Below are 22,487 nucleotides of genomic sequence, written 5' to 3'. Positions count from 1 at the left end.
TTTAAAAGTACTTTAAGCTTGAGTACATGTAGACACCACATACAACACAGATCAGATGAACCTGGATTACCCCTTTTTAAAGCTGCATAGACACCGAAAGCTATTCACTCATCGCACATTGCTTTGAAGCTGATGGCTGGTCAGTTGTAGACATTCCAGGCTCTGGTGCCTAGGTGACCCACTACCAAGTCATACATCAGTCGGTTGCTTCAGTTACTCATCTGGAAGTTGAGAACTGTTGATCTCAGGTCGCGCCCATTCCCCCCTTGCCCGCAGTTATTTTGCCCCTAGTTGCTTCATCAAATCAAAAATGTCATTCACATTCTATAGTCTCTGGTCACCACATCACTGCAAATCGCTTCCAGTGTGTACATAACTAAAGTTTGACTAGAAGTTGACTAGAGCACTACAAAGTGCTTTTGGGGAGACGTTAATGTGACGGAACAGCAGCAGAAACGAAAACAAACTAAATACACTTAAAGAAACAGGATTTATTGGTGTTGTGGGAAAAAAGATGCAAAGTAATGTGCATTTTGATTGCATGATTTTTATAATGCTGTTAGTACGACTCTGCTGTAGGGCTGCACGATATTAGGAAAACCTGCGATGTGCGATTGTCTCCCCCGAAAAAATTTCCGTTGTGAAGGTTTTCCTTGTATTTCCATTGTTTATTCAACTTTTGTTGCCTGTGGACTTGGGCTTGCATGTGGCCAGTCAACCAGGGTCGTTGCGTAGTCAACATTAACAATACTACTTGGTTAAATGTACTATTGTTACTCGTACACCTTTGAGTGGCTTTGTAGCGTAGTGGTCTGAACAGTCATCTCACAAGTGAGAAATCCTTGTGCTGATCCCAAGGTTTTGTCTCTGGAAGGGCAATATAAAAACAAAGAGAAAATCTGACAGATGAAACGTATGGAGCTACCCACCGTGGAGCCCTCTTGTAAAAAGCAAGTAGCTAAAAGTAGCTTTTAGTATGTCCACATGCTGGTATATTGCTTTGCCAATTCATTCTGTTGGCTGTGAAAATACAATTAAAATGCTTCTATAAGGTGTTATAGATGCATGCATACAAGTAATGGGCCATTTTAGACCTTTGCTAAGTGGGTTATCAGCAACAGGGCAATGTTATATCATGTATAATTTAGCTTTTGTGGATAGAAAAGAAATGTTGTCCTGAAACTAAAACAATAGGATCATTTCCTTAAGGTGGTGTAGATGCATAAAGGATTAAAAAATGGGTATTTTTTTTTTATCCGGTTGCTACATCGTTGCTCGGCAACTTTATGGCATCTTAAGCCTAGATTATACTCTGTTGCAGACATGGACAGCTAGGGACCCGATGGCAGAATAATCATTCCCGTTATACTTTGCCATACACTTAAACTCCGCCACCTGGGGAGCCTGCGTAGTTGGTGCATTGTAATGTAAATTCTCTGCGTGCGAGTTCACACGGGCAAAAGAAACCGGCTGGCACACGGACATCTACAGGGGCCCTCGCGCTAACAGTACATTGATGAAATTTACATCACTAGTTGACTTGCGGACATGTAAAGTATAATTCCTGCTAGGGCTGTTCAATATAATGATAAATATTGGATGACGATATGAAAACGTCTATCGTTTCATTTTACGCTATCGTTTGTTTCGTGGTGTCGCAAAATATTTTTTCATCGTTTTGATGGTCACTGTAGAATTTCTTAAAGTTCTCTCTTTATCTTATATTTAATATAACAGAGTGTTTACGGATGAGCAGCTAAAAAGAGCCGTCAAGTGCTAAAAAATAGACCTTAGAACACGCCATGTAATAAATACTCACAAGGAAAATTGCGGCCGTTTTTACTTATGTAACACTCAACTCCAGGTACACGACGCCCATGCACACATTAACACTTCACTCAAGTCGAGTTGCCCAAGATTCACAGAATTTACAGAAAATGTAAAATTTTTGTGATATATATCGTTGTCAGGACTAGAGCAGGGTGATATGACCAAAAATATCTATCACCATATAATTTGAAAATTTGCGATAACAATATAACTGACGATATAATTAACACTAGACAAAATACTTTACAACTCCTCAACTTTATTAGTGCAAAAAAAACCCCATCAATGTATTTTGCTCTTACACAAGCAGCTTTTTAAGTGCATTAAAATTTTATAAAAAATTTGCACTGCAAATGCAAATCCTTGCTGATAGTTTAACCAAAAGGCATTTCCAGTGGAAATTGGCCGACATATCCTCAGCATAACCATGTATAATATCCACAAAACTTAAAAAGAAGTTATATACACACAATACGGTAATATTATGTTGAAGCAGAGTACGTATCACTCCGCGAAGCTCCTGACTACGGTAGCTATAATGCTCCGACACTCCATCAAGCGGTGCAGCTTCGTAGCTTAGCAAAGTCGTACTAAAACATTTGACAGATTTTCGAGCGCCGTGTAGCACATAAAATCGTTTCGAGGTCAGTAAACACAACCAGAACTCATACATAAGGCACACGGGATTATAAGGGGCACTGTCGATTTTCAGAAAAATCAAAGGATTGATTTGAAGTGTGCCGTATTTACCAAAAAACACTGTAATAACGACGGCCCGCTAGCATGCGCTACCAAAAATAGTGCTTTGTTGTGTATCTGACGGACGAAAGCTAAACCAGTTCCACACCACTGAAGCTCCAGCATTTTTACAATCCAATTCTGGTTCATCCGTTTCATTTAACGATCCACTTTCGCTCTTCTCATTCTGCGTCGCAGCCATGTGCGTATGTAAACAAAGGCACTGCGCATGCGCGTTTTACACATATTCTATCGCGATATTTCATTTTCTTATCGTTGCCCAACATTACACCGGTATTACCGTGAACGGTATGATATGGCCCAGCCCTAGTCAGAACGATAAATGTCTTATATCGGGAGATGAGATTTTGGTCATATCACACAGCCCTAATTCCTGCTTTCGTATATTATTCATAATTGAATTTTTGTGAATATGAAAATGTTCATAAAATGTCATAAAAGAAATTATGTAATTTTATTTATTTTAAATTAAAGGTGTTACAGGTATATGAATGGAAAAACATAGGCCATTTTAGTTTATTGCCAGGTGGTTGCTAGGATAAGATAATCTGTAAATAAAAACCTTCAGCTTAAGACATACCTGTATCAAGCGTAGTTGCTCAACACCAAGCTTGGCACAGTTAGTCACTGGCACACAAAGAAACAGAGATTTCTTGTACCATAGTAAGATTCCTTTAATGTACAACAAGAGTTACCGGTTTGAAAATGTTACAACACCACCAGCAATGCAGCCAATGTCCCTCTAGGTTTCTGTGAACGAAAGTTGCAAATAACCCAGTGGAACTGAGTAAAATGTTGAAAACTGTGCGTAACTGCACCAGTTAGCACTATTTTGATGTTTTGGTGTTTGTTTTAAAGGTGGATGTATGGCACCAGTTTCTCAATATACTGGAATATAACCAAGCAACTAAGGCCATGTGCTGAGCTACACTAATCTGATCCTCTGTTTGCTACAATGTACATGGCACAAAGTAAACTATATTTCAGGCACATTTAAAACACTTAAGTTTCACACAGCTCCTCAAAAATACAGGGAATATTTAACTATTAGCATAGGACCACTATTGTGAAACCACAGACTAAATTATTGCCATCTTTCTGTTAGAATCCAGAAGTAGACCGTGTACATGTAGCTTAACAGATATGAAAGAAAAGATTTGACTGTGTGATTAATTGCAGAGAGCCATAAACAGTTGAATGAAGCACCAATAATCTGTTCGTCTCTGCCACATTTTGTTTGTGGCTGGTCCTAAATTGCAGATTTGACTCGCTACACTAGTTCCCTTAAGTGGCACCACATACTTGACAGAAAAGAGAAGTCATCCCATCGTTTTCTGTTTTGTTTTGTTTTTTTGTGCATCATGTGACATTGATGTGGCATTAGTGTTGTACGGTTTTTGTTTTTTTGTGTCGTTTAAGTTCCCTCTGATGCAGCTAAAGCTAGTACCTGTTTGTCCCTGCTTGGGAGCAGCTGCTGAAAGTGACTGACATTTAAATCTTGGAGCCGAAATGGCTCAGCCGTACATTTCCTACTTTCTGCTTTTATTAAATGGTCTTGAGCCATAACAACAACAAGTCACATTAAATTGCTAGTCTAATTCACCTCTGCAATAAGCCCCCTATTTCCCATTATCTCAGTGTTGTTAAGCCATTTTAATCCCTAAATAAGTATTTGACATTTAACACATTTGTTTTTTATTAAAGTATGAGACCTGACTGACAGTAGCAGTTTTTCTTGTTTTGCATAGCTGCTCTGCAAAGGTTGCATTCAAGAAGTGAAACCCGGAGGACAGGCCAGGCTGCAGTGCTGTTTGCCTTATGGCCTCACTGGACACAGAAGGCTTTCTGCTGATGAATATGAAGTGTGTACCCTTCAGTGAGCCACCATCCATGAGATGGCATGCCTGTCAACCTCTTGCATCATAGATGTAGATTTCTACATTTGTTCAATGTCAGGAGTCCAAAAGTCAGAAAGGGGGGGGCAAATGATAAATTAATCTACACCTCTGCCCACAGTTAAATCTTTTTTCCCCTAACATTATTTAACTTGCACTAGTTTGCTCTCCTGACCCACAGCTGCAGGTTAACGGGTGGTGGTGGTGGGGGGTCAGGCAGTACAGAGCAGCAGGGGAACAGTAGCTTAACTGAGAGTATCCGCAGTGTTGAGAACAAATTCATATAGACGGATGTGGTAAAGGTGATAAACTTGAAGCTTTTCTACTTTTACAATAAGGTTTGAGTCAGCTCCTGTATAAATGCAGCATGTAGCAATTGCTGGTGTTTAAATTGCCTTAATTTTTGCTGGATAAATATAAAATGTTTTGAATTATGTAGTTATTTAGCAGTCTGCTAGTACCGCTATGATGATGGCACAAGGACTGGGCGATATATCGAGTTTTTAAATATATCGATATATTTTTATACGAGATGAGAGATGTGACGATATCGTTTATATCGATATAGTCTATGTTACATTATAATTATACTTGTGGAGCCGCATGTTTGCCTCTTTTGTCTCTACGCTGCGTCACTCTGCCTCGCCTCTCTCCTTCACTGAGCACAACTCCCCCTCCCCCATCGCTTCACCTGCAGGTAACGACAAGATGGACACGGCAGCTATCAAAGAGGAGCTGGTCGGTAAAAAAAATTTGGAGATTACTATTTTAGTGCTGCAGCGTTAACGTTATTAAAATGAAGTTAATGCCATAACTGTATTAACACGGCAAATCTCCGTTAACGAGTTGCCGCGGATCGCCCCGTGTGCGGGGCTGCATGGCGTCAACGTGTTAGCGTTACGGTTAGCGGTTACCTCGTTAACGTGTTGACGCCGTGCAGCTAGCACTACTAGTATTTTCACCATTTACAGCGCCATAAAGTGAAAAATGAAGAGTGTGTGAAACTGCGTGCTGTATCTCCTGCCCCGAAACAAACTACCTTACAAAACTCGTATACCGTATTTTTCGGACTATAACCTTACACTAAAATCCTTTCATTTTCTCAAAAATCGACAGTGTGCCTTATGTGTGAGTTTAGGGCTGTGCGATATGACCAAAATCTCATATCCCGATATAAGAATTATATCGTCCCGATAACGATATAAATCACAAAAATGTAACTTTTTCTGTAAATTCTGTGAATCTCGGGCAGCTCGACTTGCGGGAAGTGTTTCCAGCTGCGCGTCATGTAGCTGGAGTCAGTGTTTTAACCGATGCATGAAACTATACATTTTTAGACATAAGTTGTAAAGGCCGCCGTTTTCTTTGTGAGTATTTATTACACAGCGTGTAAGCCTGTTCATCACCCCGTTCTACGTGAGCAAAAAGTGAGTGTTGAGTGCCTGATTGGGAAATTGTAGTTCAATGGTGGAGGTCTGTGGACAGCTTCAGACTGCTCATCAACCTGCAGAGAGCGTCTGATGTCAGAAAGGGGCAGTGTCAAAAATATGTGGTACGACCGATGTGTGGTACACTCTTGGTTATAGGTTTTGCATGGCTCCTGTTCCTGGTAACTCCGCTGTCACTCCCTTCCCTATTTTGGCCCACTTATCAACCAGTTAGCAGTCTTCCACATGGGACATCATTGCAGCTGGGATGCTTCTAGGGCTGAACGATATATCGCATTTGCGATAATATCGCGACATGATCAAGTGCAATTTTCTAACCGCAAAGGCTGCGATTATACTCTGGACATGTCCAAATTCATGGGCTGCATCCTCCTGAGGCCGCATTTGTAGACCGATTACGTCACAGCGACGCGCCGAAGGCTGTCCAAATTCGTAGACTCCTCCGAATGTAGCCGACAAATGCGTCCTCCTTTTCCCCGAATTTGAAGGATGGGTCGGGTGTGTCCTTCGTGGCCTACCATATCCCAGAATTCATAGCGCGGCCCAGCCAAACTCCAGTTTCCAGCAATGGCGGCCGCTACTAAGTTTTAAAATTACTCATACTAATCTTTCTGGGTCACAAAATAAACTTTTAACATATTTTCAGGCGAGAAAGTAGTTGTGTAAACATCAAATATCTGCTCGGTTTATCAAGATATCGCATATTTGCAAAAGTGACGTTTTCGGAGGCGTCTGCTACCCACCAGCTCGACAGCTAGCCGGGAGCTCGAGGGTTACTGATGCGGCCGAGAACGGCACAACTCCCGGCACATCATTTTCAGATCGCTGCGGAGTTTCGCTGCTCGGGTTAAACGTAATATATAAGTCACTTAGACGACCTAAAAATGTTATTGTTGGGCTTTTTTAAGTGTTTTGTTTGGTCGTGAGTAAATCGGTTTGGCTGAGATTAAAGTTATTAGATTAGATAAAATAAAACTTTATTAATCCCCCGGGTGGGTTCCTCCTTGGTTTTCACACAGCTGACTAAACGTCAAACAGAAAACTTATTAAACAGAAGTATGAGACAGTCGAGAATTTACACCAGTGTCTGGTTATATTTTAGATAGCAAGAAGCAGACGGCCGAGTTTATTAAACTCCACCGAGACAGCGGTGACGCTAATCAGAACTAGGGCTGCCACGATTTGTCGACTAGTCACGATTACGTCGACTATCAAAATCGTCGACGACTGATTTAATAGTCGACGCGTCGTTTGAAACTTTGTACGATCACAAAAGACGCAGGAATAAGTGGCAGGATTTAAGAGTGTAATAACGGACTGAAACAGAAGATGGCAGCACTGCATGTACAAGGATGTCAGCTACCGTTAAACCCCGAAGAAGAAGAAGAAGAAGAAGAAGAAGCAGCTGTGTCCCAGAATTCATAGCGCGGCCCAGCGCAGTTTCCAACAATGGCGGCAGCTAGTTAGTTTTAATGTTACTCTTATTATTCTTTCTGGGTCACAAAATAAACGTTTAACATATTTTCAGGCGAGAATGTAGCTGTGTAAACCTCAAATATCTGCTCAGTTTATCAGGACACCACATATTTTCAAAAGCGCTCCGACGTTTTCGGAGACATCTGTTACCCACTAGCTCGTTAGCGAGCCGGGGGCTAGGCTCACTAGCGCCGTGAGAACACCGGACTCCCCGCAAATCGTTTTCAAACCCACCGCCGTCTTTCGCTACTCAGGTTAAATATATATGAGTCACTTAGATAACTTAAAATGTTATTGTTTGGCTTTTTTTTTTTTAGTATTTTATTTGTTCCTGAGTAAATCAGTTTGTCTGAAATTAAAGTTATAGTTTTTACACAGCTGAATAAATGTCAAGCAGACAGCTGATTATCAGAAGTGTGAGATGCTCCAGAATATACTCCGGTGTCCTGTTATATTTTAGATAGCAAGGAGTTTATTAATCTTCACCGAAACAATCTGCAAATTTCATTAAAATTCAATAAACTATCATCTTGTCTTTATTTTTAGTTAGCACAGACCTTAAACACTTAAAGCTGTAAGCTAATGATAGTTATATAAGAGCAGATGCTGCTGGTGCAATAAGCTGTAGTTTTACGTCTAATGGATGATGATCTGATTAGTCGACTAATCGCAAAAATAATCGGTGACTAGTCGACTATCAAAATAATCGTTTGTGGCAGCCCTAATCAGAACTAGCCTTCTGATTAGCTAATCAGAAGGCTAGACCGTCCAATTTCACGCCTTTAAACTTTAAAGGCGTGTTTGTGTGTGTGTTTATACAATTGCTATTATGTTTGCACTTTATGTGTAATGTTACTGACTGCAGAGATCAGTAAGATGTGTGCATTTTTTATTTATTAGTTTTATTTATTTAATATTATTTTTTAATTGAATGACTGTCTAGTAGTTCACAGATGTCGAAAAACTGAGTGTGGTAAAGCCACTGATTTTGTTTATGTATATTTCTGCAATCTGCACATTGCACTGACTTTCATTTTAATGTTTACACCAGGGTTCCTTGTCAGCACTTTATGCTCAGATGTTTGTAAGCTAAAAATAAACTATTGTGTATGTTCAAATATACTGTTGTGATTGAAGAAGTTAAATAAAAATGTCAGTCATCAATTCATGCATCACCTCATGTCATCATAACAGAGGTCTGTCTTCCAGGAAAGAACAGTTTAAAATTAATGTAATATAGTATTGGCCATACTATATGATGTATTGCTTGTCTTTGTTTAATAATACAGAAGACAAAGACCTTAAAAAATAATCGCATATCGCATCGCAATCGCAATATTGGGGCAAAAAATCGCAATTAGATTATTTTCCATAATCGTTCAGCCCTAGATGCTTCTACACAAGGGAAGAATTTCTGCTTTTATTTGAAACTACATTTAGGTTAATGAAGATCTCTGCTTTGTCTCGTTTACTTTTAAAATGATTTCTCACAGTGAAAGTTACTAAAATACAAAGTTAGGACTTTGTAGAGATGGTTTTCGAAAAGCTCAGCCTCTCTCCATGCGGGAAAAAAAATCAGCTGAGATGAAAAGATGTGCATTTCACATTTCTTCTTAATACAGAAATGTGTTTTTGTGTTGTTACACATGTACTTAAATGCCACATCACCATGGAAAAAAACAACCCCACACCTGCTTCCCTTTATGCCTCCTTATTTCCATTGCAGGCCTCTCACTTCATGAAGTGGATAATTGTCCCTGAAGGTGATGGGAAACTCTAATTTCCATCACTATATTTTCATATCGGGGAAGAAATTCCAGTCAGGCGCATATGGCAATTCAGTGTAATTTCCTGTAATTCAATACTTTTGTATGGAAGGAGAGGTTGCAGATATAATGGGGGAATGGAAGATGCAGCCGGTGCTCACAAGAAGATTTAAATGTCGATCATTGCAAGCATCTAATTTAGGCAAGTGGCTGATTTGGAAATGGCTTTAAATCAGTTTTTAGTTGAGCTTTAAAGCAAATAGCTGCACTCTACTTGTACTTTAAAGATGGGCTCGAACACTTTCCATCACTACAAGAAAACTGGGTAGTGAAACAAATGTTGTGTTGCTAACGTGGAGTGCTGAGCCTTACAGCTTGTTTGGTAATTTAAAAACAAGTGCTGGTCAAAGCTGAGCGTATTGTTTCGTTATGTTTTTTTGGGGGGGGGGGTTTAGATATTCTGTGCTATATTTATTTGCCAGATTTCCCTGAATTATATTATAATTTAAAGAAACTGAAAAAATAAAGAAAAGTTGAATGTGCAACTGTTTGGTGCAAGTTGCATGATTTGTGTGTGGGGGATATTGTGGTGTCAACAGTTTTCCCCAACAGCCTTTCAATTTTGGAGATCAGTAGCAAACTAAAGTCCTGTGCACAATAGGGCTGCCACGATTTGTCGACTAGTCACGATTACGTCGACTATCAAAATCGTCGACGACTGATTTAATAGTCGACGTGTCGTTTGAAGCTTTGTAAGATCGCAAAAGACGCAGGAATAATAGCAGGATTTAAGAGTGTAATAACGGACTGAAACAGAAGATGGCAGCACAGCATGTACAAGGATGCCAGCTGCCGTTAAACCCCGAAGAAGAAGCAGCTGTGTCCCAGAATTCATAGCGCGGCCCAGCTTAGTTTCCAACAATGGCGGTAGCTAGTTAGTTTTAATATTACTCTTATTATTCTTTCTGGGTCACAAAATAAACGTTTAACATATTTTCAGGCGAGAATGTAGCTGTGTAAACCTCAAATATCGGCTCAGTTTATCAGGACACCACATATTTTCAAAAGCGCTCCGACGTTTTCGGAGACATCTGTTACCCACTAGCTCGATAGCTAGCCGGGGGCTAGGTCACTAGCGCCGTGAGAACACCGGACTCCCGGCAAATTGTTTTCAAACCCACCGCCGTCTTTCGCGACTCAGGTTAAATATATATGAGTCACTTAGATAAATTAAAAATGTTGTTGTTTGGCTTTTATTTTTTTATTTTTAGTATTTTATTTGTTCCTGAGTAAATCGGTTTGGCTGAGATTAAAGTTATAGTTTTTACACAGCTGAATAAACGTCAAGCAGACAGCTGATCATCAGAAGTGTGAGATGCTGGAGAATATACTCCGGTGTCCTGTTATATTTTAGATAGCAAGGAGTTTATTATACTTTACCGAAACAATCTGCAAATTTCATTAAAATTCAATAAACTATCATCTTGTCTTTATTTTTAGTTAGCACCTTAAAAGCTTAAAGCTGTAAGCTAATGATAGTTATATAAGAGCAGATGCTGCTGGTGCAATAAGCTGTAGTTTTACGTCCAGTGGATGATGATCTGATTAGTCGACTAATCGCATAAATAATCGGTGACTAGTCGACTATCAAAATAATCGTTTGTGGCAGCCCTAGTGCACAACCAATGACGGCTTTGTACTTTCTTCTATCTGTTGTAGCTGTTTACTGTCACCAGGAGGCAGTGTCACAAACACCTGGTCAATGGCTTGTCAATGCTGTATCATTTTTGATCTTTGGGTTTTTTGGAAGTGCATCTGGACCAGCAGCTGACCAAAATTGCCTGACATTTATGCTGGCTGTCAGGCCGCTGGTTAAGCAGAACCCTGCGTTGTATATAATTGCAGTGAAATTGTGTTGCTGTTTGCTTTTTGGTTTAGTCACTGTGTGTTATACATTAGGTCCTTTAATTAATTGCTAGCCGGCCCTTTGAAAGAGATTCAGTTTTCGCTCCAAGGACCTGGGAGTCTTTGTCGGTGTTTTAGGTAGCTGTTGTGACATATCTTGTCAGTTGTGATATTGCAATGTACTCTGATCTTTATGATTTATTGATGAAAGCTTGAAAACTTGAGCCAGTGAGAACCAGAATGTGACAGATGTTTCCAGGAAAGCATCACCATCGATCAGTCGTTTGAATATATATACTGTCACAGATTGCAGCTGTCAAATAGATAACACCCTAGAGAGACCAAACTTTGCTCCAGAGCTGATGCTTTAAATCAAGCAAGAAGGAAAGACGAGGTGTCACACTTATAAAAGGTTGCCCAAGATTATGTGTTGGAAAGGAAGTGTATGTTGAAAGGGTATCATCATGTATCTGCTGTTTTGTCCGCAGATGACAGCCAAGATGGGAGGAGACCAGATGCCCAATATGAACAGTTCATCTCCAGTCTTGGACCCCTCCATGTATGGCTTTGGAGGCCAGAAACGTTCACTAGACAATGGAGGTGAGTCTTCAGGATATATACGCGCACACGCCGCATATTTTATAACATACGTGCTCACTGGCCCCTTTGTTAGGTACACTTTGGAACCACTTTTGACTTCAGAACTGCCACAATCCATCATGGCGGAGATTCAACGTTACTGAAAACATTCCTCAGAGATTTTGATACTGACATGATGGCCACTCACAGCTGCTGCAGATTTGTCATCTGCACATCCATGAACTAACACCACATCTAAAAGGTGCTCTGCAATCTGGTAGCTGAAGAAGTAGTGAACTGAAGAAACAACCACTTTATTTGGAGAAAAATAAAACAAAATAAAATGCAAGAATAGCCCAGACGTCCCAGTTTTACACTAGCACATGAACGCAGCTTACATTTGTGGATCTATGCAACGCTGGAAGTGTAAAATTACTTTTTAAAACCCCACATGGGCATATGACATCTGTGTCTATCAGGCAATTCATGCGCACACATTTAAGGTTTTGTAAGTGAGGGAGTGTATTTTTAAACATTTGTATTCAGACAAAGCTTTTTAAAAGGAGAATTTGTCTAATTTGTGAAGCCGAACTTTATAAATTGTGCGTAATGATCAGTATTTATTCCGGTGTGGATTGAAGCATGTGCTTGCGAGTCCTCAAAAGTTGACGCATCACTGCACACATTAGTAAATCTTAATTTATGCCTTCCTTTGGAGGCCCATTTGCATCTAGGTGCATTTGAACATGTGTACCTACCAAAATGGCCAGCGAGTGTATAGTTCATATGTTGGCAGCATAAAATTCACAGATATGTTTTCTGGTTCTGCAGCTTCTCTTGCATAATGTTTACACGGGCATTCTGCTGCATGAAAACAAGACGCGTTTATCACTATTGGAGAGCGATTTTCAAAATCTGGGATATAGAGCCGCAGCAGGCGTGTGGTTGATAACCAAAGGAAAGCATGCAGTGAAATTAAACTGATGTAGGGAAGTTTGTTTTGGGTGTTGTCCCTTTTCCTCACTGAACTTGATCTTTGTTTTATTTGCTCTGTTTTATTATTAATGATTAATAAAAAATGGGTGACATGACGCATGGCTCTTTGCCTTTTTAGCTTGCAAGGGTTTGTGCAACTCTGTTTCATACTGGGCTCCACAGAGTTTAGCCAACAAACACCATTATCCAATCCGAAGGAGAAAATGAGGCATCGCCTTTTGGCGTTACTTTTCAACAAAAAGCTGTGGCAGCAGTTGCTAGAAGCAGTTAATCGCTGCTTATAACAGTTTAAGTGCACTGGTGGCCAAATGTTTGCAGCACATGCCATGCCTTGTGCTTGTGATTATTATTTTTTTCCATCTCTTGCTTAAGGTGGAGGGAAAACAACATTTCTTGAGTTATTTGGTGATTGGATAACTTGTACAATTTGCATCAGTAATCGTGATCCTTTTTCAGGGTTTGGCACAGAAGAAATACATTTTTGTTTTTACTCTTGCCTCTAGAGCTCTGGCTAATTGACAGTTTTTCCGCAAAATGTACAGTGAAAGCATCATGAAACCTGCTCTGTTATAAATAAACAGACGTGTGGACAGCAAATTGGAGATCTCAAACCAGACTACGCTAAAGCTTTGAGACATTTTCATGTAAAAGCAGCTGAATTTGGTCATATTAAATAAGGAGTTATTAATTTGAATTGTAATAAATGGCTTTTCTTTCTAAACTCTTTCTGAGTGACTCTCATTCAGTCACTTTTCAGTATTCACGGTTCTGTGTAGAAGTTGCCAAACTGCCTGTGTACATTTCATCTGTGTAGGAGGAACTGTTGTAATCTGAAGTGTTTTTGTGTCTGCTTGGACCTGACACTGCAGTGTCGTGATTTTATTTTATTTATTTTTAACTACAACAACAAAACATTGCATTTTTCTATGCCTTGCACACAAAACAAAGATTTGATGTCTTTCATATCCCCGAAGTGGAAACGCGAGACATTTATCCTGTCGTCTTATCTCCTCACAGTTGTTTGTATGATAGTTCCACCCTGAATGAACGGATAAGAAAATTGTATGCAATTCTAGTTGAGGTTTATTTGCTACTGTCATTGTTTGGATCGCTGTGTGCTCAGCTTTTTCTCAGTCAAGGTTTTTCTTGCAGTCTGGAGGGGAAATGACAGAAATTGTATCTGTGTATCACTGCAGTTAATTATCAAACAAGTACACAGGCACTCGAGGCATTCAGACTTGATCATCCAGTCTTGTCCTCGTACGAGTGAGACACACACCTTCCTCGTTTATATTCATAGCGGTCCCATTCTTAAGCGTTAACCCCAGTGCTTTTCCAGAAGAAGTGAAATCAGTGCAAACAGCCATAAAATTGATTGAACCCACGAGATATCAACTCAGGTGTTCACGTCCATGGCAGCACATCCTCCAGTGACCCTGCAGGACCCTTGCTTGGTGCTACCTGTCAAAATTCAATTCAGGACCAGCAGTCGCTGACCCGGCTGCTCCCTCTCTCTTTCTGAGCGGCTCTGATTGAAACACTCACTCATACACTTGCAGGCCCGATTTCCATGCTGGTGAAAGCCCCCTGCTGCAGGTCAGCCACAAACATGAAGGATTGGCAGAGCCGTCCCCTCCACCACTGACTCGTTCTTTCTCATTTTGCTGCTTCGCTGGCGATCACTTGGGCAGATATTTGTGGTGCATCTGCTGTATTTTAAACCATGATCTCAGATTATTTGTCACATGTTAATTGGTGTGCTTTCCCCTCTTTTTCTCTCAGTGGGGAACCATCTCAGTGCAATGGTACATCAAAGGTAAGCAGAAAACACCTGAATAAGTCCTGTGTTCATAGAAGTGCACTCAGTTTATCAGCGTATTTTCTCATACAAGCACATGCATGTCTGTGGTTAACAGTATGTTGTTGTGCCGTCAAAGATGAATATGAACCCAGTTTTACATGGTTATCATAAAGTTGTTGCTGCTTTTGCTTTTAAGTACTTTTGCTATAGTTTAACAGTAAATTAAATTAGAAAAACGTAAAGCACCTTTAACGTGGACTTGTGATTATCTCATCATACAAATATTAATATAGTGGTGATCACATTAAATGGGGTCAAAGTTTAAAGTGATGTGGTAAATTTTTCTCAGTGAGTCAAAAGCTCAGGCTTATTAGCTTTTCTTTCCTACTCTTGGCTCTGTATGTAATCAGTGTGAGCAGATATTCCTTAGCATGGTCATCTCAGCCCCCTGCTGATTTGGCTGCAACCACAGAAGCTCCACACACCTGCTGTTCAAACCCTCTGTTTATGAGCGACAGCCATTCACAATAAAGTTAGCCAAAATTTGTTTCTGACTGTGGGTGGACACCAAGCCTTGGTAATAATATTTTAAACTGTTAGTCATGCAAAGCTATTAATGTCCAAGAATAAAACGAATATGGCACTCAAATTGATCCTCATAGGTCAAAGCAAACCTTTTGGTTCAAATTGTAACTTCCTCACAATCTTATAGCCTCAAACAAAATAAAATGAAGTAAATTATGTGCCCTGTGATGGACTCGCAGGATGTGCCCCAAATTTCAGAAGTTATTCTGTTGATTGTATAGAAAACGGTCATTAGTTGTAGTCCCAATAATTTCAGCATTATTTCTTTTGATGTGTACAAGATGTCTCTGGCAGAAGGGCAGAATATTGATCATGTACCAATTTCTCTCAGGGCTTTTACAACAGAAGACTTCAAAGTGCCTGATAAGATGGTGGGATTCAGTAAGTAGCCTAACATTTGACCTGTAATCATCAGTATTGACATTCTGCTCAGTTTTTGGGTCAAAGCACTGGGCCTCAATCTAAATTGTGGGGCGGGGGAGAAAAGTTAAATGCTGAAATTTCTCTCTTTTTGCTCAGTCATTGGAAAAGGAGGCGAGCAGATCTCAAGAATTCAGCAGGAATCAGGTTGTAAGATCCAGATTGCTTCAGGTAAGTCCAGTTTAATCATAAACATAATATAAAAACATGGTGGCAGTGAGGTCTTTCAAGGTGGCAAAACAAATGTAATAACACATAACATGGTCACTTTTCATTTTGTATATAAATACTGCGCCGTGTGCGTTACTCGCTTTTATTGTGTGCAGCAATAAAAGATGATGGTGAATGTTGTTTCCTCTGAGGGTCAAACTGTGGCTGGAAAGAAGTTTGACATAAATTAAATGTTGACGAGGTGAAAAATCATCAAAAAAGCCCCAGATGAAAATTTAATTTATTGTATATGTATGATGTACAATATAATATATTTCAAACTCTCATCTTCTGTGTTATTTGGTCTTGTTTTGGTGACACATTGGGTTTCTCCAAAGCTTCAGCCTTCCATTAATATCTTTTTTCTTTTAAGTCTGAGCAAACTTGCTAATTTTTCATGATTGTATTTTAAAGATACAATTTATGCTAGCAGAAGCCTTGTGTCTCTGCCAGAGGCCGTTCTGCATTTGCAGCATACCTGCAGATTAAGAAAATATTGAATTCAGGATTTTGTATAGAATATTTACCTGAACTTTTTGTTTTTATCAAGCTTTAAGTTTGCATGAGCAAGCCTGTACTTTTGTGGACTTAAAGTATGATGTGATAAGATCAATTACTAAGTTTTCTGCTAAGGCTAGCAAACTTGGTTGGTAAGCGGCATTCACAAACTATAGCTGAAGCTCACATGCCTGCTAATTAGTGCAAAGTCAAGGACTAATAAAATATTAGAAACACTCAAATCCTGGGGCGCAGACTTCCTGGATGTCTGTTCCACACTTTAGGCTAAATTTCACTGTCAGATTCCAGATAGTGAAAGTTGGACTTTAACATGTGTTGCTAACTTTTACCATTTAGGGAAGGGGAAGAAAGTCTAAATGCAGGGTTTTGTTTTTTTTGGGGTTTTTTTGTTTGTTTGTTTTAAACCAGGTTGTAACCTATTGCATAACATAAGAGCCAGTCGCAAGTGGACTTTACACTTTAGAGGACCTGCAGTTTGTGGCACTTGGCATTTTTATTTTCCAGCCTCTCTGTGGCTCTCGTCTTTGTTCTGCCATTCATTTATTCTTTGTCTTTGAGCCTAGTACAGAGGGTTTGGGAGTTTTGTTTTGTTTTTTTCCTCCCCACTCAAGCTAAATTAACAAAACAGAGGATTGTCTTCACATAGTTTGTCCAACATTGGTTCCAGTGTTACTCGCACAACTATCAGCACTGTTTGTGGGACATGCAGTGTTCGCCACATCTCAGGCTGTGGTTTGTTATCATGTTAAGTTGCAAGTTTGTGAAATATGTTGCTGAAAAATGAAACTCACCTTTTCTAACATGCAGTGCATTCATTTTTTTTATTGCATGAAACTAAAACTTAACCAAAACTACTTGTAAATGCAAAGATTTATTTTTTAGTGATGAGTTTCTTTAATTGTCTGTTTTCTTGCAGACAGTGGAGGCATGCTGGACAGACCCTGCACGCTGACTGGCAGTCCAGAGAACATAGAGTAAGTCTCACATTAACTTTGACAGATTAACTGGAACTCCACATGTCATTAGGAAAGTGTGCCCTTTTGTCATTCAGGGCTTGAACTCCAGTCTCTTTTCACTTGAAGTGCTGATCAGTGAATGAATCACCTGAGCTCATCTTTCACAACTGCAAAGCGTTTTCTTTGGGGGTGGTTGTGCAGGTTGTAGTGACAAATCCCTTGTCTTGCTCTTGGCTCCATCCCTTCAGGCAGGCAAAGAGGCTTCTGTGCGAGATTATCGAGCAGTGTAGGTATGGTCCAGGCTTCCACAATGAGATGGACGGGAACAGTTCCATTCAGCAGATCCTGATCCCTGCAAACAAAGTCGGCCTGGTGATTGGAAAAGGAGGAGAGACCATTAAACAACTGCAGGTCCGCGAGTAGATGCACTGCACTGATAACACAACACATGCACTACAGTAAAAACGAACCATGGTGATGACCTGATTTTTGAACTTCGTACTATTATTGCAACATTTTGCATACAGATTGTAGGACTATAAAGATTGCAAATGGAGAGAATGGGTTTGGTGTTTAACAACTGTTGGAAGTTTCGGGGGACACGTCACAGCCCTGTTGCACAGGGTTAAACTTTTTTTTATTTTTTAGAAGGTGGTTTCGTGTTAGTCTGTTTGAATCACGTGACTGTAATTAAAAATATGCCTTGAAGTGGTAACTGTCTGCTTTATCTGAGAGTTCTGCAAAAAGGACACTAAAAGCACAAAGCCATCCTCTAAAAGAGGTCTGAGGAAGAAGGAAGCAGCTCTAGTTCTAAATTATCCACTGACTTACAAACTGCATCTTTAGAACAGATCAAATTAAGGTGGTCAAGTTGAAATTGATTTCTTTAGACTGGTTCTTTTGGGACAAACTTAAGGTTTGTGTGATTCTTCATCGAGCATTTAGGAATGAGTAAAGTGTTTGACCTGTCCAGTAGAAACTGACCCAAACTGAAATCAGCTGGGCTCTGTTTTAAGCATTAATCACTGGAGTAGGAACAATCGGAGGGCCCTTTTCAAACATTTTTCAAGGGACCTGTTGCAGTACCAGTGTGTGTTTTGAGCCTTGTTGTCAAATGCAGTGGTCTGATTGGTCAGATATCTTTATTCACATGTAAACAAACAAACAAAAACAAGCTTAATTCAAAGCTAAATGCCACAAATTTATCCTGCAAAAGTACATGGTTTGTGTGAACGGCTGCATTCAGAATAGTTTTGTTTTAGTTTTTTAACAACAAAAAATACATCCTGTTCTTTGAGATGTGCTAGAATCTCCTCCTTTTTGGAGCGAGTAGTATTTTGTTCCCCAGGTAACTCTTTGGTGGTTGTTTCTTCTTCTGTCTGATTGTACCCCTGCAGGAGAGAACAGGAGTGCAGATGATAATGATTCAGGATGACCCCATGCCCACTGGAGCAGACAAGCCCCTGAGAATCACTGGGGATCCCCACAAAGTGCAGGTCAGCCTCAGAAGTGCTCAGTGTGTGCCACTATCTGTCCTGTTTTACACTCAATTTTACACATTTTATGCCTTCAGCCTTCGACTCAAACATTTTATTTCGAAACTTTTTATTTTTTTGAGGAGCGGGTCAGTCCGACTTGGCTGTGTTTCACATGCAGGATCGTTTACCCAGTATTTGAATTTTCTTCTTAGCAAGCCCGTGAACTTGTGGTGAAGCTCATCCGGGACAAAGACCAGGGGGACTACAGAGCTGGCAGGGCAGATTTTGGCTCCAAAATGGGTGGAAGCAGTCTGGACGTGAGAGCCTTTTTCTCTGCTTTTCAGCTTCGGGACAGCCAGCTAAATTTGCTCAGAGTACATTTAAGCGTTCTTCATTTTCCTTTCTTTCTGTCAACATAGGTGGTTGTGCCTAGATTTGCTGTTGGCATCATCATTGGCAGGAATGGCGAGATGATCAAGAAGATTCAGAATGACGCTGGGGTCAGGATCCAGTTCAAGCAAGGTAAAGAGGATTGAACAAGGCCTCATTTTGGCCATTTCTGCCTAATACGATTGGGTCTAGATTAATTAAATCACATACAAGGGAGTAGCTGATGTGCATCTCTGGTATTTTAATTAAGCTGTCGTAAAATAAGCTGTCATCATTTGTAGTTAATGTAAACTGTAGAGTAAGAGGTCAAGAAAGCCCTTAAAATCTGACATGAACGACACACAAAATATGGATTTAGTACAACCATGGGCTCTTGAGTGTCTTTGCAAGTGCTTGAAATCAAATTTTTGTACTTTATTATAATAATTTTACATTTGTAAAGTGTTAAGCTTGTACATTTTGGTCCTTATCAGCCTACCTGCATGTAAAAGATGACAAAATTATAGTTGTAGTGGTGATGTACTTTACAATCAGTCACAGAAAAGCTTTTTCTGAATTAGCCCAGCTGTCAGTAGCTGTTCATTCAGAAGTTACGGTTTTGTTTGACATCTGTCTCCTGGAGTGCATGCGTAGTTGGTGCATTTTCATGTAAATTCTCTGGAGACGTGTCCATGCAGTCACGGGGGGAAAAAACAGGCAGCCACTAAAGTTAGAAACATATCACCTATATTTTCTTAATTTAAATTCAGAAAAGTATATAAAGTCTTCATGCGGTTTAAGCTTCTCTAAAATAACTTTTCCTCCCTTGAATGTGGTTGTTCAGATGACGGTATCAGCCCCGACCGTGTAGCTCAGGTGATGGGACAGCCCGACCACTGTCATCATGCGGTCCACCTCATCAATGAACTCGTTCAGACAGCTCAGGTATGCGCTTCTTAGTCCCCGTGTATTTGCATCTGTTCATGCAAAGTTGGCTTTAAATATTTAATTAGACAATTTGTTTATGAATAAATTTTTTTATTTTTATTTTAAATGTCCATCAGAGCAGTCGCTCATATGCAGGGATTTTTTTCCTGACCTCCAACAATCTGTCAAGTTCTTTTGTGTCTTTATTATAATGACCTTTCTCCTGTCTCCTCCTGACAGGAGCGAGATGGATTTGGCGGCGTAATAGGACGTCGAGGGCGAGGTGACTGTAACATGGGAGGGCCTGGAGGTCTGCAAGAGATGACATATGCAGTACCAGCTGATAAGTGTGGCCTGGTGATTGGCAAAGGTAAGGAAAATGTTCTGGAGATATTTAAACACAGATACAGTTTTTTCTTTTAAATATCACTAACGCTTAAGCACAAGATGCTGTTTTTTGTATTTGTTTGAGCTGATGTTGCATAAGCCTGATTAAAATGAGCAGACTTGATAAGAGTATCCAGCTCAGCAGATTGCAGTTTCCATTTTAATAACTGCCGTTTGGTGTCCTGCCTCTGAGAGAGACTGATGAGGAGAGGAGGGGGTGAGTGACCACCCTCCTATTATCCCTCCAGGGCTCATGTATACAGCACAAGTGGCATTCATTGGCTTCACTAAGGGCTTAATGACGGGGATAATGCGTGTAATGTGACATTAATTGTTAAAGGTGCATAATAACAGCCCTCAATCATGTGGAAGGCTGCCTGGCATCTAATGAGGGTCTTTCAGCCCAATAGAGTGCAGCGAGGGAATGAATAGGAGGAATTAGCTTATTGGCTATTCATGCCCACTCTATTGCCAGCTATTTAAAAGTCATTGACCATTGCATTGGAAGGAGCTGTGTGTGTGTTGTATGCTAGGATGGATGCTGCCTTAGTGTGTGTGTGTGTGTCTGTGTGGGGAAGGGCAGGTCAAAGGGGGCCTCTTTACCTAAGATAAAAACATGGCGATAGAAATGTCAAGTGGCTTTTGTGCATGTAGTGGGGCGAGGGAAACAAATAAACCTGGGCGTTGCGTCCCCCTCTCTGTGCATTAGCATATGAAGTGGGCCAATATGGTGGAGATGGCGGTGGGTCTGGGTGCTGTCAGGCATCCCTTAAAGGGTGCAGTGATTAATATCTTTACGATGCCATATGCAGCTCATTGCCCCTCTGTTCTGACCTCATACACACCGCCACACCGAGCTTGACGAATCAAGCCACCCACCAACCTACTCAGACTTTACCAGAGACGTGACGTTAGTGCAAAACACATAACCAGCATCACAAAGTATATATCAGTATATCCGTACATTTGCCGTAGTACATCTGTATATTTGCTTAACTTATCTGTATATAATTGCTCTTATTGCACTTCTGATTAGATGCAAACTGTATTTCGTTACCCTGTATTTATACGTGTGTAATGACAATAAAGTTGAATCCTGATCCGAAAGTTACACCGCACAAGTTTTAACCTGAAACATCTAAACCCACAGTGGGCTGCTACCTTTGCTACTGGCTAAAATTACCATTTGTGTAGGAACTTTTGTTATTCATCATAATTTCAACCACTTGTTGTTTTGTTTTTGTTTTTTTTAATGATTTAAGCTTTTAATGATGTGATTTTGATATGGGGTTGTTTTGCTAATTTAAGCTGAGTGAGTAAATATTTAAAAGGGGCCTGTGACTTTTTCAGCTCTTCTTGTCAAAGAGACAAAAATAAACTACCAATAAGTACGTCTGAGACGTAATAAAAGGTTTAGTTTTTTGGGGGGGTTTTGGCTTTTTGGGGAGGTATTTGGGTTTAAACTGTTTATATACTGAATTGTTTGCACTTTTAGTCCTTTTTTTTTAAATTTATTTAATTTTAAATCTCATTAGTGACAGACTGCTGAGAGCACGAAGGCACGTTTTTATCTACTCCGTTGTTTTCTGTTTCATTTTTAAAAATTTATTTTATAACTTCTATTTTAAGTTTTTAAACTAACCAATGAGATGTTAAAATAAGATGTGATCTCTAATTGTTTATTTCTTTGGTAGATTCCTAATCTTAAAAAAAAAAAAAAAAAAAAAAAAAAGCCCAACCCTTCATTTGACTTCTGTAAAAGGTGTTAAAAATATATATAAACAGTCTTCCCTTGGAGATTAATGTATTTGAATGGGGCTACAGGTTTGTCGGTTTCCCTGCTCTCCCAGTGGAGCAGAGACTTTCACTGTTTAAAAGTAAATAAATAAAATTTTTACCTCAGCTGCATTTAGTTTGTTATTAGGCTGGGGTTTCAGTCTCAGCAGTATTTCATTTTATTTGGCCTTCTTGGACAACAAGTCAAATGGTGCATTGGTGTTTATCCCATAACACGAGTCAATACCCATCCTTATTTTTTTAAAGTGGGAAAATACTTGCATGCAGTTCAGCGAATATACATTTCTGTTCGTGTTTTAGAAGTTTTATTTATTCCACTGTTTCAGCTATAACACCCCACTGTAATGTCATATAAAGCTGAATACAACGACATTAGAAACATCG

General features: G+C 39.8%; 1 protein-coding gene across 1 annotated transcript in view; it reads left to right on the top strand.

Annotated features, from left to right (window-relative positions):
• fubp3 (far upstream element (FUSE) binding protein 3) overlaps positions 1-22,487 on the top strand; it is a 28,321-nt gene that overhangs the window by 1,431 nt on the left and 4,403 nt on the right. The window contains exons 2-12 of the mRNA XM_085359794.1: positions 11,568-11,679; positions 14,437-14,470; positions 15,372-15,421; positions 15,560-15,631; positions 17,106-17,163; positions 17,394-17,556; positions 18,543-18,641; positions 18,836-18,940; positions 19,043-19,145; positions 19,837-19,937; positions 20,160-20,289. Coding sequence (XP_085215920.1) covers positions 11,568-11,679; positions 14,437-14,470; positions 15,372-15,421; positions 15,560-15,631; positions 17,106-17,163; positions 17,394-17,556; positions 18,543-18,641; positions 18,836-18,940; positions 19,043-19,145; positions 19,837-19,937; positions 20,160-20,289 — 1,027 coding nt within the window. The remainder of the gene's footprint in view (positions 1-11,567; positions 11,680-14,436; positions 14,471-15,371; positions 15,422-15,559; positions 15,632-17,105; positions 17,164-17,393; positions 17,557-18,542; positions 18,642-18,835; positions 18,941-19,042; positions 19,146-19,836; positions 19,938-20,159; positions 20,290-22,487) is intronic.

This window comes from Diplotaxodon limnothrissa, linkage group LG7 (genome assembly GCF_057381915.1).
Source record: "Diplotaxodon limnothrissa isolate DT_005_m linkage group LG7, D_limnothrissa_male_GT1.1, whole genome shotgun sequence".
NCBI lineage: Eukaryota > Metazoa > Chordata > Actinopteri > Cichliformes > Cichlidae > Diplotaxodon > Diplotaxodon limnothrissa.
This window is presented reverse-complemented; position numbering and strand designations above follow the sequence as displayed.